Below are 18,595 nucleotides of genomic sequence, written 5' to 3' on the forward strand. Positions count from 1 at the left end.
TAAGAATTTCAATATATTACTATTAAAGCCTATAAAATCCAGCAGGAAGAGTTACAAAGAGAAATTCCATTTAAAATCATTGTAGACAATACAAGATATTTGGGAGACTACCGCTAAGACAAAACCTAAGAACTATATGGAATCGTATTTTTTTCCACACTAGAAAATGATACTAGATGGTAATGTACAGATAATGCAATAGACAATAAATGATATTAGAAAAATATCATTTGTTCATGGGTAGGCCAAATCAATATAATAAAAATGACAGTTCTACATAAATTAATCTGTTTATTCAGTGCCATATCCATCAAACTAAAAAAGATTTTAGTGTGAATATTTTTGGGAAGATAGCAGAGTAGGTTGGTAAATTTCAAACTCTCCAGATCTCCCTTATAAATTGAAAATATTTTTGCCTCAGGGTGAATTCAGATTGGTGAAAAATCAATAAGACTTGGGACAGGACAGAAGTCCTCCAAGTACAAAACTGAAAAGACCTCAAGAAAAGACCCAGGACCAAAGGATTAACCCATGTTAAGTGCAAACATCTCTGGGCTAGCTCCACTAAAAACAACCAGTGGGTGCCTTGGGGAAGCTGGTGGTGGCTGGAACCCTCACAGGAACCATAGAGACTTTTTACCTCCCAGACTGTTTGTGGAATTGTGATCTAAGTCTGGGAAGACTGAGGGAATCTTGATTGATTAGGAACATTAGGCCCATTTATATTGCAGGGAAGTGGCCCTGGATGAATAGGAACCAGCACATCCTGTCATTATAGAGACATTGGAGTAGGGGCACTGCTTGCTGTGGGCACTTGCTGGAGAATAGTTGGAGCTATGAATTTGGGGTTCCAGGTCAGAAGGGAAAACTGAAGTGAAACTTGAAGCACCTTCTCTCCACCCCATTATTAGAGGTGCTTACACTAATACATCTTATTAAAAAAAAAAAAATGAACTGGCAAAGAAAGAACTCTACCATAGAAACATACTATGGGAACAGGGAAGACTGGGATTCATCTTCAGAGGAGGTCACTGAAGTAAAAAAAAAAAAAAGCTTCTACCCCAAAGAGTAGCGTGAATTGGTTCCCTGCAGAGAGAGAATTTATAGAATAACTCAAAAAATAATTTAAAAATTAAATGAGAGACATTAAAGAAATATTTTAAAAAATCCTGGAAAAACAAGAAGATTATGAATAAAAAGTTAACCAGCTAGAAAAGGAGATACAGAGTCTTAAAGATGACAATAACTCTGAAAATTAGAATTGGGTAAGGGGAAGCCAGTGAAGCTATGAGAGACCAAGAAATAGAAAAACAGATTAAAAAGAATAAAGATATAAAACAGATTGTGAAACACTTTATAAGAAAACTGAATTTCTGGAGAACAGATCAAAAAGACAAAATATAAGAATAATTGAGCTGCCTAAAAGTTGTAACCAAAAAAAGAACCTTGACACATTAATGCAAGAAATAAACCAAAAAAATTGTCCTGGAGTGATAGAAAATGAGGGAAAAATAGAAATACAAAAAAATCCACTGATCACTACCTTAACAATATCTTTTGTGGAAAACACACAATAATATTATTACCAAATTTCAAAACCCCCAGATCAAAGAGAAAAATTTTCAAGAAACAAGAAACAAACACTTCAAATGCATTGGAGCTACAATTGGAATTGTACAGCCACAATCTTATCAGCAGCCACAATAAAAGATTGCAGGTCTGAAATCATATCTGCTGATAATAAAAAGAACTAGGCCGGTGATCAAAAATATCATATCTAGCAAAATTATCTATAATATTGAATGAGAAAATATTGACATTCAATGAATTTGCAGACTTTCAGGACTTTTTATCAACCAAACCTGATCTTAATAGAAAATTTAACATATAATATGTGCCAATATTGAATATTAATTTCAAAGCCCTAAAAAACGGACAAATTATTTATGTTTTTTTTTGTATGGGAAATGCATACCATATGTTTAAGATTGATTTCAACAATAGGGTAATTCAAAAGAAAGATTGGGGCAGAGTTAATGTAAATATAGTTATCATGGTATACAAATGAGGTACAGGGGAAGAATAAACACAGATTCATTAGAGGTAGTAGGGAGAAGGGCTTGTATTTCTGAAAACCACTCACATCATGAATGGGTTAAATAGGCAACTATATATATATGTATGTTTATGTATATGTATATCCCATGAAGGATATAGCACCTTCCAAAATTTATAAAGAAATAAAGGGGGAGGGATGGATGAATGGGGAAAAAGAGGAGAGAAGACAAGGATGGGATTCATGGGGGGGAGCTTTAAGCAATAGCAAGACAAATTAAGAATCACAATTAAAGCAAATAGGCAGCAGGATAGGAAAGATGTGTCTGTGTGTGTGGGAGGGGAGGTGTGTGTATGTATATCTCATATATAGATAAAGACATCTTTTCTTAACTAAAGCCTGCTGGGAATGGGAGGAATGAAAAGGGAGGAAAGAATAAAGTTTTTAAAAAGGTGGCAGAGAGAACAAAAGAACTGTTTAAAAGGAAGTTAAAAAAAGATGGATACATGAATAGGATTCCTTAAATATCAGACAACACACAGACACATATAAGACACACAGACACACACAGACACACACAGAGACACACACACACACACATATATATATGCTTTTTTGAACTGGTAATTTGTTATTTTATATTTTGAATCCTCTAATTTTCTGCTGGATGCATGACAATATTCTCTTTTGTCTTGTTTTATTTTGTTTTCTATTCTTTTCTCCTTTTTCTCTTTTTAAAAATAAAATAAATTTTACAAAACTAAAAATAAATTTAAAATATAAAATAATAAAGGTTAAATTTAAAAAGAAAATAATAAAAATTATTTGATAGAGCTAGAAAACATGATAAAAATGAATCTGGAAGAACAAAAGATCAAAGATATTAATGGAATCAATGAAAAAAAGGGAAAAGAAAGGGGTCTAGCCATACAAGAAGTCAAATTGTATTTTAAAGTGGTAATTATCAAAATAATCTGGTACTGGCTCAGATATAGAATGGTGAATCAATGGAATAGATTTGTTATAAATTACCTTATAGTAAATGACCATAGTAATCCATCAAAGGATAAACCTCAAAATCCAAGCTTTTGAAACAAAAACTCATTATCTCACAGAAACTACTGGCAAAATGGAAAACTATGGCCAGAAATAGACCAACATCTCACACTGTGTACTAAGATAAGGTCAAAATGGGTGCATGATTTGCACATAAAAATTGATAGCAAGTTACAAGATTATGAAATAGTTTATTTGTCAGTTCTATGGATAAAGGAAGAATTTAGGATCAAAGGGAAGATAGAGAGTATTATAAAATTAAAAGAAATAATTTTGATTGCATCAAATTGAAGTTTTTGCACAAACAAAACCAATGCAACCAGAATTATGAGGAAAGCAGAAAATTAAAGAGGGGGGATTTGCAACAAATATCAGTTATAAAGGCTAAATTTCTCAAATAAAACTGAGTAAAATTTAATTAAATACAACTCAGTCCCCAATTGATAAATGGTGAAAGGATATAACCAGAAAATTTTCAGACAAAGAAATCAAAATTATCTACCTATAGTCAGGTGAAAAAATTCTCTAAACACTATTGATAAGAGAAATATAAATTAAAACAATTCTGAGGTACCACCTCACACTTATAAATTCAAAAACTAAAATGTTGGATATTGGAAGGGATTTGAGAAAACTGGGACATTAATGCATTGTTGGTGAAATTCTGACCTGATCCAACCATTCTGGAAAGCAATGTTCAAGTATACACAAAGGGCTACAAAATTGTGCATACCTTTTGATATAGCATTATATATCAAAGACATAACTCTCTTTAGACAGCATTTTTTTGTGGTGATTAAGAATTGGAAATCAAAGAGATGCCCTTCAATTAGGGAATGTTTAAGCAAAGTATGGTATATGATTATAATGGAATATTATTGTTATAAGAAATGATAAGCAGGAAGATTTCAGAAAAATCTGGAAAGACATATGAATTCATGTACAGTGAAGTGAGAAGAATAGGAGAACATTATGCACAGTAACAACAATATTGTTTGATAAAGAACTGTGAATGACTTAGCTATTCTTAACAATAAAACGATCCAAAACAATCCTAAAGGAGTAATAATGAAGCATACCATCCACCTCCAGAGAAAGAACTGAAATTAATTGAATATAGATGGAAGCATACTATTTTAACTTAATTTTTTCATTTTTTTCTTTTATTTGAAACTTCTTGTACAAAATGACTAATATGGAAATATTTTATTTGATTGCACACGTGTAACCTATATCTAATTACTTATCATCTCATGAAGGGAAGAAGAAAAGGGGATTATGGGAGAGATGAAATCTGGAATTCAAAACTTTAGATAAAAATGTTAAAAATTTTGGAGAAAAGGATGAATGGTATCAAATTTGCAGATTACACCAAGATGGGAGGAATAGCTAATATACTGAATGAAATAATCAGATTAAAAAAGAACTTGAATTGACTATATTATTGAGATGTAGGGGAAAAGTCCTATACAGGGTTAGAAATCTGCTCTAAAAAATCTTGGTTTTTATTGGACTGAAAGCTCAATATCAGCAGTTTGATGTGGTAGTCCAAAAAAACTAATGTAATCTTACGCTCCACTTAAGGACATACCTTCTAAGATTATTGAGGTAACAGCCCTGGTTGTCTCTGTTCATATCAGAACTCATCTGTAGTTTTATGTTCATTTCTGGACACCATGGTTTAAAGAAGACAACTGACAATCTGGAACACATACAGAAAAGATCAATTAGAATAATTAAGGACTTTGACTCTGTCATAAAGGAATAAGTTCAATGAAGTAAACATATTTAGATTGGGGAAGAAAAGATTCTGGGGAAAGGACAGGGCATGATAATAACTGTCTTCAGTATTTGAAAGGCTATCATGTGGAGAAGAGATTAGTCTTCTTTAATTTGATTTTATAGGGCAGAAGCTCTAGTAATCCAGCAAAAGAAATTGAAAAAATAAGATGAATTTAGGCTTGATAATGGGAAAAACTTCCTAACAGTGACAGCTATTTCAAAATGCAATGGATTGTCTCAAGGGTGATGGTTTCTTTTTCCTTGGAGGTTTTCAAGCAGAGTCAGGATGGTCACTTGAAAGATGTATGGCAGGGATTCTTCTAGGTATGAGATGTCAAGATGCTCACTGAAGTTCCTCCTATCTCTCAAATTTTGGGATTCTGTTAAATACTTGAAGACAGCAAATCTTTTCCAAATCTTTTTTCTTTAGTCTAAAACCACTAAGGTTTTCAACCAATTCTCATATATCATGATCTCTACTTCTCTCACCATCTTAGTTGATATGATAAGCCAGTTCAGCTTCCTAGTGCCTTTTCTAAGACAATAGTCTAGATGTCTGACAAAATTAGCAATAATGTGCCTCTCCTTCTGGAATTTGTAGTTGAGTAATTAATGAAGCTTAAAATCTTTTTAAGCCATGGAATTGTCCTGTTACTCCATTCATGTATAATGAGTTTGCACCTACTAAAATTTCCAAATCCTTTTCACACAAAGTACTTGTAAAATTTCTCCCAATTTGTAGTTTTGGTAAGAGTTCTAGAGAAAGACTTGACATTTATCCCTTATAAATTCTATTTTTATTCATCTGGCCTTTTGTTATAGGCTGTTGAAATCTTTTCAGACCTTCTAGACCTATTTCTTCACTCCCTGACTGATGCATCTGTGCTCCCTCTCATACCTTGGATGGGGTTCTCTGCTTCCATACTTCAAAAATACTGGTAAACTAAGCTGAATAATGTTGATGATATACAGAGATTGAAGGGAAAGAAGCAGATGGACACTTAGAAGCAGTGGAGAGTTGAGTACCACTAAGAGATAGAAAGAAAAATTGAACTGAGAGTAGAAGGTTTGGACACCAACTGACATTTGATAGCCCCCCAAAAAAACCCAGCCCCTGAACCTCCATCCATTTCTTTCCCCTCAATCTCTGTATATTATCAGCATTATTCATCCAGTTTACCAGTATCCATGATGAATCCACATCTTCCTTGCTCCAGACCCACTTAAATACTAACTTCCTTTGTGTAGGGAGATATATATTCAGAAATGAAAGAAATGTAAAAATAAAATATCAATAAAACTAATTTTAAAAAGGAAAAAAAGCAAATAAATAGCTTAAAAACAAAGAGAAATATAGTAAAAAGAGTCCCAGACTTAGAGGAAGAAGACGTGGGTACGGTGCTCCAGCTACACCCCTCACTAGTTATATCAAAATAGGCAATTAACTTCCTCTTTTGGGGCTTCCATTTTCTCATCTGCAAAATGAAGCTTATTGTACCTGATGGTCAGAAAAAAAACGAATAGTTGTTAATATCAATGTCAGTGGGTCATAAGGTCTCCAATAGAGATTTTGTTGCACAATAATCAGAAGCTTCATCTTATAAAATGCAAAGTAGGAACCTCTATTGTTATTTTTATAACTGTTGGAATCTAGGTAATAAGAAAGGAGTAAGAGATATTTTGGGACCAAAAGTGAAGGAGAAAAGGGATTGGTGGGGGAGTAAGTGGCATAGATGTCATTGAAAGATTAAATTATTTATTTCTATAAGAAAAGTAATTATATGTCATGATTTAAGTAAAAATTCCCTTCTGTAATGCTATCTTGATGAAGAGGAGGAATAAGGATTTGGTCATCCTGCTCTCCAAACTTGGCATTTCTTCTTTTTAGTTGCAGATTCACATTCCTACCTGGATGTCCTGCCAGTACTTCCAATTGAACATTTCCCAAATGAATTAATTATTTTTCATCCAAAAACTGATCTTCTTGCTGCCTTGATCATTTCTGTCTGTGTAATGCCTTTTCTTTCCCTTGTTTTTCCTATTTAATCAACGACCAAATACTTGGAAAGCTATTTCTACAGCATTTTCAACATTTGTCCCCCAAATTCACCATTCCAATTGTCTTACTATGGACTTCATTAATACCTACCTGGAATCTTGATCTAGTCTTTTACTGGTCTCTTTCCACTTTCATTTTTTCTTCCTCTCATTCATCTTTACATGCTACCAGACTCATCCATCTTGTATAAAGATGGATTCATATCACTTCTTTATTCAAAAGTCTTTCCTAACTCACTACTGCCCAACAGTTAAACATCTTTACTCTAGCATTCAAGATCTTCCAGAATTTCAGGTTACCTCATCTTTCCAGACTCATCCTGTGTACCTGTTACCATACATTTCTACTTAGACTGATCATGAACATTTTCCTGTCTTCTCCAGCTCCCTCTATAACCCCCACCTACATTCCAAAAAATCACCTTGTGCTTCTTTGCATTCAAGCCTTGAATATTGGATTGCTCATAATTAGGGATCATAGTGATAGAACCATGATCTTCAATCTGATCAAGTCTTGGGCCCAAAATTATGATATTGAGAATATTTAAAAGCTTTAGAGTTTCCTCCAGCAAGGCTCATGCCAGAGCCTAATTAATGCCTTACACTTAAAATAAAACTTACATTTTCCAAACTCCAGAAATCAAATATGGTGACTCATCACAATATCACAATAGGATTAATACCCAAATCATCATTTAGAGCAAGATAGGACTAAAGAAGTTTTTGTCCTCTTCTGGCATTTTTGAGGCTGTCTGAGATCCAGAACTTCACCCCAAAACACTTTTATATGGTAATATTCCCAACTAACCCTACTTCCCTGACTATAGAGGCAATTGAAGAAATTTGTATCCTTGAGCCCCTCTCTTCCTCATTGTCTCAAAAAACAAAAAAATTTCTAGTCCTGACATTAATTTACTATGAGAAAGACTTTTGTTTAGAAACTGAAAGTCACTGGCTTGGGGCCCAACTCTCCACCCATTTTGCTCAGAAACCCCCAATTTCAGTTCTCCCAATATGATTTCCCAGATCCCTCTGACTGGATGATCTATCTCAGTTGTTCCCTATGTCAGCTGCTGCACCTCAACTACACCCCAATTTAGCAACCCCATTTTGGCAGACACCAAACTAGCTGTTATTAGTCATCCTTGCTTCATCTGAAACATTTCCCCACGTTTATCTATTCATTTGCTCTGTCATTCATATTGACTGCTCTCCTCCCCTTAGTGTCTACACATTTTATTCTTGTAACTTTTCCCTTTACATTTTCCCAGCTCTTTGCCAGTAGAACATCCCTGCCAATAGATGACTTCCCTTTAGAACTGCCCCATCACCTGCATTAGGTTGTTCCTCACAAACTATAGGAAGGGACGTTAAATGAACCCTTTCATTACATAGATGATTCAGTGGAATCCAGAGAAGTTAAGTAAATTGCTTGAGAGTATGCAGATAGTAAATGTTACATCTGGGATTTGAATTCAGGTCTTCTAACTCCAAAAACAGAACTCTTCCTACTGCCAATTTTTACCGTTCCTTGCCTTTTAGAAATTATTCAAAGAGGATCCCTTATGGTCATCATAAAATTACCCAGTTGGAAGATCATCTTTAGTTTATTTCACAAATGAACAGGAGTTCCCTCTATGCCATTTCCAGCATGGGGGCATTGAGTCTCTGCCTGAAGATGACTAGAAGTGGGGAGCACCCTGCTTCATGGAGAAGTTCATTTTATTTATTACTAGATCAGAACATAAATTAATTAATTGATATTATTAAATTAATAAATTTAAATAGAAACTGAGCAGACATGTGCCTTTCTGCAACTTCCTAACATAACTCCTCATTCTGTACTCTGGAATCAAGCAGAATAAGGTGAATCTTTCTTCCACAAAATAGCTGTTTAGAAGCTTGTTGACAGCTCTTATGCTGCCTAAATCTTCTCTTCCTCACACTTCCTACTGGCAAAACACCCTGTGCCCTGGTCAGACTTATCACCTGCCTCTGCATGCATCTCAGTTTGTATGTCCTTCCTAAATAACCTTTGAGGTTCCTACACACACACACCCATCCACCTTCTATAGTGTATGGCCTGATATACCTTTCTGCTTTGACATTTTATAGTATTTTTTCTCTCCAAGTTCTCTCCTTTCAGTGTTCAATATTCTAAGCCCATTTCCAATTCTAATAAAGTCTATTATAAGATTCATTTTTCTAAACTCTTTTCTGTATGTAACATTCTAAACTCTACATTCTAAGGACCCTTCCTGATATGATAGCCTGTTCGCCACAGCTTCTAAATGTACCCTTTTTATTTTAATGCCCCTTGTAGTTCCTATCAGACTCTAGCTCTAACTTTCTCCTGTGATCAACCAAGAACCTAACACTCACATGGAACTTGATAAGGGATGACTTTTCCTTGCTGCTCTCCTTTTCATGGAACTTGATAAGGGATGACTTTTCCTTGCTGCTCTCCTTTATACACTCCTCCAAGTGATCCTATTAGGAATGTGCTTAAGCCCAGCCTCTATCCTTACACAAACTTTCACTCTTTCATGTACTCCTCAACACCATCTTCTATCACTTTCTTGGACCCATAACCTATGTGAAATTCAGATAGGCAGCACCTCTCCTTCCTGCTGTCCTTAGCCAGCTCTACCTCTTCACCACTGACTTTTACAATCTTGAAAATTGGAGGAGACAATCCCCTTCTTGATTTGAGGGAAAGAAAGATGGCTTACCTGAGGAGGGGGTTGTCTAGGAATCTGTGGTCAGTGGATGGGCCACCAAACAGCTCCACTTGCTTCTACCTCCCTCAAAAACAAGGTTTGAATCAGGAGTTGCACCCAGAGCAAAGTGAGATAACAGTACTTTACCCCATGTGTCAGCACCAGGCAAGGGGCTTGGAGGGAGCAGAACAACACATATATGTGTGTCTTGCTTTTTACAACCTGCTATAATCTAGATCAAGTATATTGAACACATTTGTTCAGTCCAGTTTCCCTAAGAGATCTCAAGGAGTTATGATTATAGACATGGGTTCACTCCCATTCCCACTCCAGTTCTACTTGCCATCAAGGGCAAGGTAATTAGGCTAAGGTACTCTTAGGGGACACTCAGATTTGAAATCAAGTGATTGGGACCCTGAGGACTGGAACTGAAGCCCCTGGATCCCATCCTGACCTTCTTCTGGGACATTGTGTATGTCCCTGGAACCAGTCATGCAGCCCAAGGTGTTATCTCCATCCAAAGGTCAGGCTCTAGCTCCTCACGTCTTATCCATCCAATTTAGTAAGTACGGATATTATCCCCATTTTAGAGTTGAGAAAACTAAGACATTGTAGACACCAAGATCACACTGCTAGTAAGGCAGAATTTTAACTCCAGCCCAGTAGCCCCTAACTGTATAACCACCTAATTTGTCTTATTAATGTCCTTTCTCAAATGTGGCACCCAGAATTGAACACAACTGTACAAATGTGGTCTGAAGAGGGCAGATTATAGTAGGATTATCTTTTCCTTTTCTTCATTCCAGGAAGAAGTATCTCTCTTACAGCAATCAGAAATTGCTGTAAGCAATAAATAATAATAAAAATAATAAAATTTTGCATTTATATTCCTTAAGTAAGCTTTGTTGTTACAAGGGAAGTCTCAATGGGAAACAAGTTATTTGGAAGTGATAGCAGTATTTAAAAAGATTTAGAAGACAAATTTTTTTAAAGATAAATTTACTAGCTTGCTATTTATTATTATGTTGTGTTAGGGAAGTCTCTCTGTTTTCTCTAACTCAGTTTCCTCATTCTGGAAATGGAAAATTGACTTCTTTATGTCCTCTCACAGGCTCATTGTTTAGATATGATGAACTAATGAATGGAAAGCACTTTGCAGACCATTCAATGATACACTAATATTGTGATTTGTATTATTATGATCATCACCATTACCATCATCATGATTAAAAGATGATCTTCATGTTTCAGGTGGTGATATGGACCAGAGGGAAGCTCCCTTTCCCATTTTTTTATCCTCCTCATAAGTGTTAGCAAAGGGGCATTTTCTCTGACTTCCTTCAAGATTTGCCTCCAGTGTCATCTCCCTTGAAAGTCTTCTTTGATGCCCATCCTCCCTTTCAAAAGCACCTCACTCCAATAAAAGGGAATTGCCTTATACATATTTTGTATTGACTTATGTTTATCTTGTTTCGTCCGATAGAATGTAAACCTAGATGCTCCATCTTTTGTCAGTCTCTCTACCTTTGTCTCTGTTTCTTTCTGTCTCTATTTCACACACACACACACACACACTTTGAACAAATGAATAAATGAATGCCTCAAACCACCTGTGCTGGATGAAACCTTCCTGGAAGTGGGACTTAAAAAGTTATAGGCTATGCTAGTAATTTATCAAAACATTAGGCTTTTTGATCTTCAGTCATGTGCTCTCTGCAACCACAAATTCTTGGCTAATAACTGATCCATGACTCACTTTCTTTCCAGAGAAGAGGCAGCTAAATAGATCAAGTTTTGTCAGGGCCTTTGGGAAGTTCACATTGAGAGGGTGGGAGAACTTCCCAGGGCTCTGGCTCTTAAGAATGAATTCCCTGAACACCTTGTTAGATGGAAACAAACAGGCTTAATTGCCTTTACTCTTTTCTTCTTTTCTTCCCCCAACTCTACTTTTGTGACCTTATACTAAGGATTCTTCAGGGGGAAGAGTTTATTACAGGGATTTTAATCTTCTCAGAAGTTTTCCCAATTGAATCTAAGGGTAGGAACATGCAGTTTTCCAAAGAAGAAATTAAAGCAATTTGTGGTTGTATTAAAAAATACTTCAAATCATTATTGATTAGAGAAATGCAAATTAAAACAACCTTGAAATACTGTTTTATACCTACCAAATTGGATGAAATGATTGAAGGGAAAAGCAACTAATGCTGGGAAGGGATATGGGAAAAAATTGAAATTTTTTTCATGAATGAAAATAATTCATTATTGGTAACTGATCCAACCATTTTGGAATTATGTTCAAAGAGTTTTTAAACTACATATATCCTTTGACTCAGCAATACTACTGGATCCATTTTCAAAGATGATTAGGGAAAAAGGAGGAAAGAATCTATATGTTCTTTGTGGTAGCAAAGAACTGGAAATTGTAAGGATATCTATCATTTGGGGAATGGCTGAATTGTGATGGAATACTACTGTGCTATAAGAAATGATGAGCTTGATGATCTTAGAAAGATGTAGAAATATTTATATGAAATAATAAAGAATGAAATGAGCAGAACCAAGAGAACATTGTATATAGTAACTGCAATTTTGTTTCAAGAATGACTTTGAGTGAATAAATTATTTTGATTATTACAAACACTCAAATTAATATGAAAGATATATGAAGAAAAAGGCTATCTACATATAGAGAAAGAACTCATAAATAGAAAAATGAATAGAATGATTTTACATATAAACACACACACATCCCTATTTGTGTCTAATGGTGGCCATCTCTAGAATCTAGAGATCATTATACACTTCAACAATCATACTCTATGATGTTCAATTCTGATGGATGTGGCTCTCTTCAACAATGAGAGGATCCAAATCAGTTCCAATTGATCTGTAATGAACAGAACCAGCTACACCCAGAGAAAGAACACTAGGAAATGAGTATGGACCACAACATAACATTTCTACTCTTTCTGTTATTATTTGTTTACATTTTTGTTTTTTCTTCTCAGGTTATTTTTTTAATCCTCAAGGACAGGCAATAGTAGAGAAGAGAAAGAAACATTAAGATGGTCTTCCAGAAACAAAAGAAAGGGGGAGCCACAGGTAACTTTAGAGAACTTCTAAATCTAGCTCTTTATATTTAATAGTATACTTAATAGTACTTCTTGATTGTTGACAAAGATGCACTGGCTCCGGCAGACAGGTTTGTTATATCACTACTTGCATGTACAATTCATGTTTGTTACACCACATTGAGCCTGCACTAACTGTGGGGAGAGTCATCACTAATAGCCTGTGCATTATTACTATGTGCTTGTGTAATACCTCCCATGCTAATGGATTTGTGCATACTTGTTTCTAATAAGACCCTTCAGCCCAGAAACCCACTAGCAATCCCCATTTTCCTTTGGTGCTTTTCATCTCCCTTCCTGAGATGTCAGGGAGGGCATGATCATCTCCTTTTTAGTGCTTTCACCTCCCTTCCTGAGAAGTTGGGGGTGAGGGGCACGATCATTTCCTTTTTGGTGTTTTCACCTCCTTTTCTGAGAAGTCAGGGAGGGCATGATGACCTCCCTTTGGGAGCTCTCATATCCCTGAGAAGCCAGGGATTGCGGGACTGTGTTCTAAAACAAAAGAAAGCGGGAGATATAATGGACTGAAACTGAGTTGATACACTGAGGTCCAAGCACTTAAGGCTAATCACCAATTGGACAATACTCTATTAGCATATGCTTGGAGAAAGAATGGCCTTGCCCACTACTCTGTGTGGGCTTGATCTGTTGGCATATAGAGAGATTGGGTGAAGGATTTAGAGGGTGGAGTAGGAGAAGCGAGGTGGCTCTGGGCTGGAGAAGAAAGAGGAGATTCCTGTATCCACTCTCGCTCCTCTTGCTTCAACATATAATAAAGATTAAGGACTTTTGCTTATCCTCACTCTGGCTGATTCTTAAATATCCAGGATGCTAATGTCATCATCACAGCTTGCAATATTTTCTCCCTGGCCTGGGAGTTGCAAAATTTGGCGCTAATATTCTTGGACATTTTCATTTTGGGATCTCTTTCATGAGGTGATAGGTGGATTCTTTCAATTTCTTTTTTATCTCCTGATTCTAGAGTATCAGGACAGTTTTCCTTGATAATTTCTTGAAAGATGACGTCCAGGCTCTTTTTTTGATCATGACTTTCAGACAGAGCAATAATTTAAAAAATTGCCTCTACTGGATCTATTTTCAAGGTCAGTTGTTTTTCAATTAGATATTTCACATTTTAAACTATTTTTGCTCTCTTTTTTGGTTTTGCTTTATTGTATCTTGATTTTTAATAAAATCATTAGTTTCCATGTGCTCAATTTTATTTTTTCAAAGTTTTTTATTTTTCAAAACATATGCATGGGGGCAGCTAGGGGGCAGAGTGGATAGAGCACCAGACCTGAAGTCAGGAAGAACTGAGTTCAAATCTGGCCTGACACTTAACACTTTCTAGCTTTCTGACCCTGGGCAAGTTACTTAATATAATGTTCGGGTTGGTTTTCTGGAGGTCTTTGGACCAGCCTTTGTTTCAGCAGAATAATCACCACAAGAATAGCCAGAGTGTTCAAGTCTAAAAGTCTTTATTGTCTCTTCACAATCTGTTTCCTTGCCTGGGGCCCAGGCCAGCTTTCTGGAGGTCCTCTGGAATATGTCTTGGTTTCTGTGGGGAAGGCAGGAGGACCACCACAATGGTCTCTGTCTTGAAGTCTTCCTGAGTCTGGGAGCTTGTGCTCCAGCCTCCAGTCCTCTGTCTTCTCTGAGTCTATCTCTCCCTCAGTTTGTCCCGGTTTATATGCTCTATTACAGTTAAATCCATTCATCATACTGAGTATAAGCCAATCATTATATCACTAGGAAACCATTATTTGTTGTAAGATTAATTCAATCATATTGAACTAGAGAACTATTAATCACCATGCTAAACTAGATAACCATTGTATTATCAATTCCACTGAGTTAGCACTTTGTAAGAATCTTGGTTTCAAGTACAGAGTTCTGGCCATTACAACTTAACCCCAATTGCCTCAGCAATATGTGTGTGTGTGTGTGTGTGTGTGTGTGGACAATTCTTCAACATTACCTCTTGCAAAACCTTGTGTTCCAATTCCCCCCCACTTCCCTCATGCCCTCCCCTAGATGGCGAGTAGTCCAATATATGTTAAACATGGTAGAAATATAATTAATTCCAATATATGCATATATATTTATACAATTATTATGCTGCATAAGAAAAATCAAATCAAACCAGTAAAGAAAAAGAGAAGCAAAATAAAATGCAAGCAAGCAACAACAAAAAGAGAGAATGCTACGTTGTAAACCACATTCAGTTCCCATTGTCCTCTTTCTGGGTGTAGATGGCTCTTTTCATCATTGAACCATTGGAAATGGTTTGAGTCATCTCATTGTTGAAGAGAGCCATGTCCATCAGAATTAATTTGTAATTTTTAAAGAGTTATTTTCCTCCGTGAAATTTTGTACCTCCTTTCTCAATTTTGCTTTTTAAGGCATTATTCTCCTCATTAGTTTTTTGTATTTTCTTTTGCACTACTCTCAATTTTTCCTAATTTTTCCTCCATTTCTCTTACTTGATTTTTAAAACCCATTTAAGCTCTTTCATGGCCTAAGTCCAATTTTTATTTGTTTTTGGAAGGTTTGAATATAGGAGCTTTGACTGTTATTTTCTTCTGAGTGTGTGTTTTGATCTTTCTTTTCACCATAGTATCTTTCTATAGTCAGGAACTTGTTTTTCTGTTGCCTGCTCATTTCCTAGACTATTACTCAGCTTTTAACTCTTTGTTAAAAGTGGGTCTCTATTTCCAGGATGAAGGCTGCATTGTCCCAAGCTTCAGAAATTTTGTGCAGCTGTTTTTAGAGATCCTTCTCGGGACCTGACTACACATACTCTTATGCCATGGAACTATGATGAATGTTCCTGCCCTACCGCACCTCTAAGATGTAGTGTCTTAAAGTAACAGAATCCTGTTTTGCTAGCAGAGGCTTAGGCTGGGGCAGATACCATGTTGGCACAGCCTATGCTGAGTTTGCTTACTGGATTCCCACCCTGTTCCCAGAGACCTTTTCTGCTGACATTCCAAGTAATCTTTAGTATCTCTGGGCTGAGAAATCTAGACTGCCAATAAGCAGAATATTGTATGGTATAGCTTATGATGTTTCAGATATGTTTCTCCATCATTCTCTTTGACCTCTGCTTTCTCCCTTTTCTTCTGAGTACATCTAGAAATTTCTTCATTGTCTTACTGTTGCCTTTTGTTATAGTTGTCTTTGATTGCTATATCTGTTCACTCTTCTTATCTTTCTATTGTCTGAAATACTTAAGAATAAAAAAATTTCAGGTCTGTCTTTCTAAAAATGTTTTAGATGGTTCTTTTTTGATTTTCTATTTTTCTTAATTTATTGTTATGCTCTGGACTTCTAGGATACAGTCAAAATGTCAGAGTGAAGCCAGGAGGCTGCTTGAGCTCTTTCAGGCTCCCTTTTTTCCCTTTAAATCTTGTTTCTTTTACATCCATGATGTGTTTGATCATATAGAGAGAAGCTAATTTATTCACTTTATTTTAAGGAACATATAATTTGTAAATACTATTATGGAATCATGTTGTTTCATAGTTGTAAAAGACTTAAGAAATCATCTAGTCCAACCTGTAATTAAGAAACCCATCAAAAAGCATACTTTAAAAAATGGTTAATCAGGAGTTGAAGATCTTCAAGTTAAGGCCTTTATTTATGGCCAGTTTGTCACTTCTTAAATTCTCTACTATACTTCTAGATTACTTGAATTATGAAGGTTTTTTCCTCCAAGAAGAAATCTATGTTCCTGTAGTTGCCATTCATTGATCCTACCTTAACTTTCTGGATTCCAACAAAACATCTGGTCTTTTCCCAAACACCAGCCCTTCAAACACTTGAAGGCTATCATGCTGTCCCCCTCACCCCACCACCAAAGCTTTCTATTTTTTCAAACTACACATCTCTAGTTACTTAAATTATTTTTTAGTGAAATTATTTCTAATTTCTATTTTTCTTTACCTACTGTTTGAACTTTTTTGAATACACTCTGGCATGTTCATATCTTTCTTTAAATCTGGTGCCAAAACACAAAATAATACATTAAGTGTGTGATCATAATAGGAGAAACCAAAATTATCATCTTCCTCATTCTATATGTTATATCTCTCTTCATGCAATTTAAGGTAATATTAGTTTTTAAACTTTGTTTCCATAATTATAAATCATATTTTGCCCACTAAAATCCCAGGTCTGTTTCTATATGATCTGTTTTCTTAATAATATCTGTCCTATTCTATATTTATGCTATTGAAATTTTGAATCAACATGTACAGTTTTAGATTTTTCCCTATTCAATTCAGTCTAATCCAATTATCATTTTTGGTCCATTTTTCCAATTTATTGAAATCTTTTTATCCCATTTCTGTCATTCAAGACACAAATTATTCCTCATAGATTCCATCATCTATCAATTAGACAAGCATGTCATGTTTATCTTCATAATGTTTATATTTATTTAATTCATTGATATAAATGTTGAACACAACAGCACCAAACACAGAGAGCACAACATTAATGGATTCCCTTCAAGTTGACATTAATCAATCATTCCTGACAATATATTAGCTGGTTTATTTCCTCCATGAAATGTTTATCTATTTGGGAACAGGACAAAAATCATCATAATGGTCTCTTGGAAAAATGTTTCAAGCCAAGAAGCTTCCCCAGGGCTCCTTTCAAATCATTATTTCGAAGACTATAGATGAAAGGGTTCAATGTAGGAGTGACCACTGTATACATCACAGTCGCTATCATGTCTTTTTGAGTTGTATGGGTGGAAGTGGGATTGAAATACACACCAATGACAGTTCCATAAAAAAGAGTGACCACAGAGAGATGGGACCCACAGGTAGAAAAGGCCTTCCATTTTCCATGAGCTGATGGTACTTTCCACACAGCACAAACAATAGGAGTATAAGAGACTACAATGCATTTAAAGGGAATTAAAACTTCAGGCCCCCCTAAAAAAAGAACTAACATTTCATTAATGTGGGTATCAGAACATGAAAGTTTTATCAAGGTATTTATGTCACAGAAATAGTGAAGGATTTTATTATTTGTCCAGAAGGATAGATGGTCTATAAATATGCTATGAATCATTGCAATGAGGTGAGCAGAAACCCAAGGCACAGCCACCAATAGGGCACAAAGGTGTGAGGTCATGACTGTGCCATAGTGTAAAGGGTGACAGACAGCCAGGTAGCGATCAGCAGAAAAGAGAATGCTATCTGATGCACCAAAAGCATTAATAAAATACATTTGAGCCAAGCATCTTTGATAGGAAATGACATTACTTCCTAACAGGTTATTTACCAACATTTTGGGAACCATAGTGGAGATGAAACAGAGATCAAGGAATGATAAGTTTGAGAGGAAGAAGTACATGGGAGTGTGGAGATGTGAATCAAAGCCAATTGCCAAGATGGTGAGCAGGTTCCCCAGTGTTCCAATGAGGTACATGATCAGAAATAACCTGAAGAAGAATCTCTGCTGCTCGGGATGCTCTGACAGGCCCAGGAAGAGAAATTCCAAGACCCTGGTTTGATTTCTCATTTCTCAGGAGGGAAAGGAAAATATAATGAAAATATGTCACAAGCACAGAGTTCAAAGCGAGTTTGGTATACCCCAATAAACCCACCCAAAACCACTCAGAATAACTAGAATTCACAAGGACTCCTTGATGTTGGCTCTCTTACACTGTCCACCCACTTCTGCATCACCCTAGAGGAGACATCCCTGGGATAAATAAAGCCCAAGATCCTCTTCTTCCACACCCCCTTCCCTTAGGACTCCAAACAATGATGGGG

General features: G+C 35.8%; 1 protein-coding gene across 1 annotated transcript; it reads right to left on the bottom strand.

Annotated features, from left to right (window-relative positions):
- Positions 1-17,408: 17,408 nt before the first annotated feature.
- Positions 17,409-18,341, bottom strand: LOC100925504 (olfactory receptor 1361-like). The gene has a single exon (XM_012544165.1). The coding sequence runs from the start codon at positions 18,339-18,341 to the stop codon at positions 17,409-17,411; it is 933 nt and encodes a 310-aa protein (XP_012399619.1).
- Between the last annotated feature and the right edge of the window lie 254 nt (positions 18,342-18,595).

This window comes from Sarcophilus harrisii, chromosome 1, assembly GCF_902635505.1.
Source record: "Sarcophilus harrisii chromosome 1, mSarHar1.11, whole genome shotgun sequence".
In the NCBI taxonomy this organism is placed as follows: domain Eukaryota; kingdom Metazoa; phylum Chordata; class Mammalia; order Dasyuromorphia; family Dasyuridae; genus Sarcophilus; species Sarcophilus harrisii.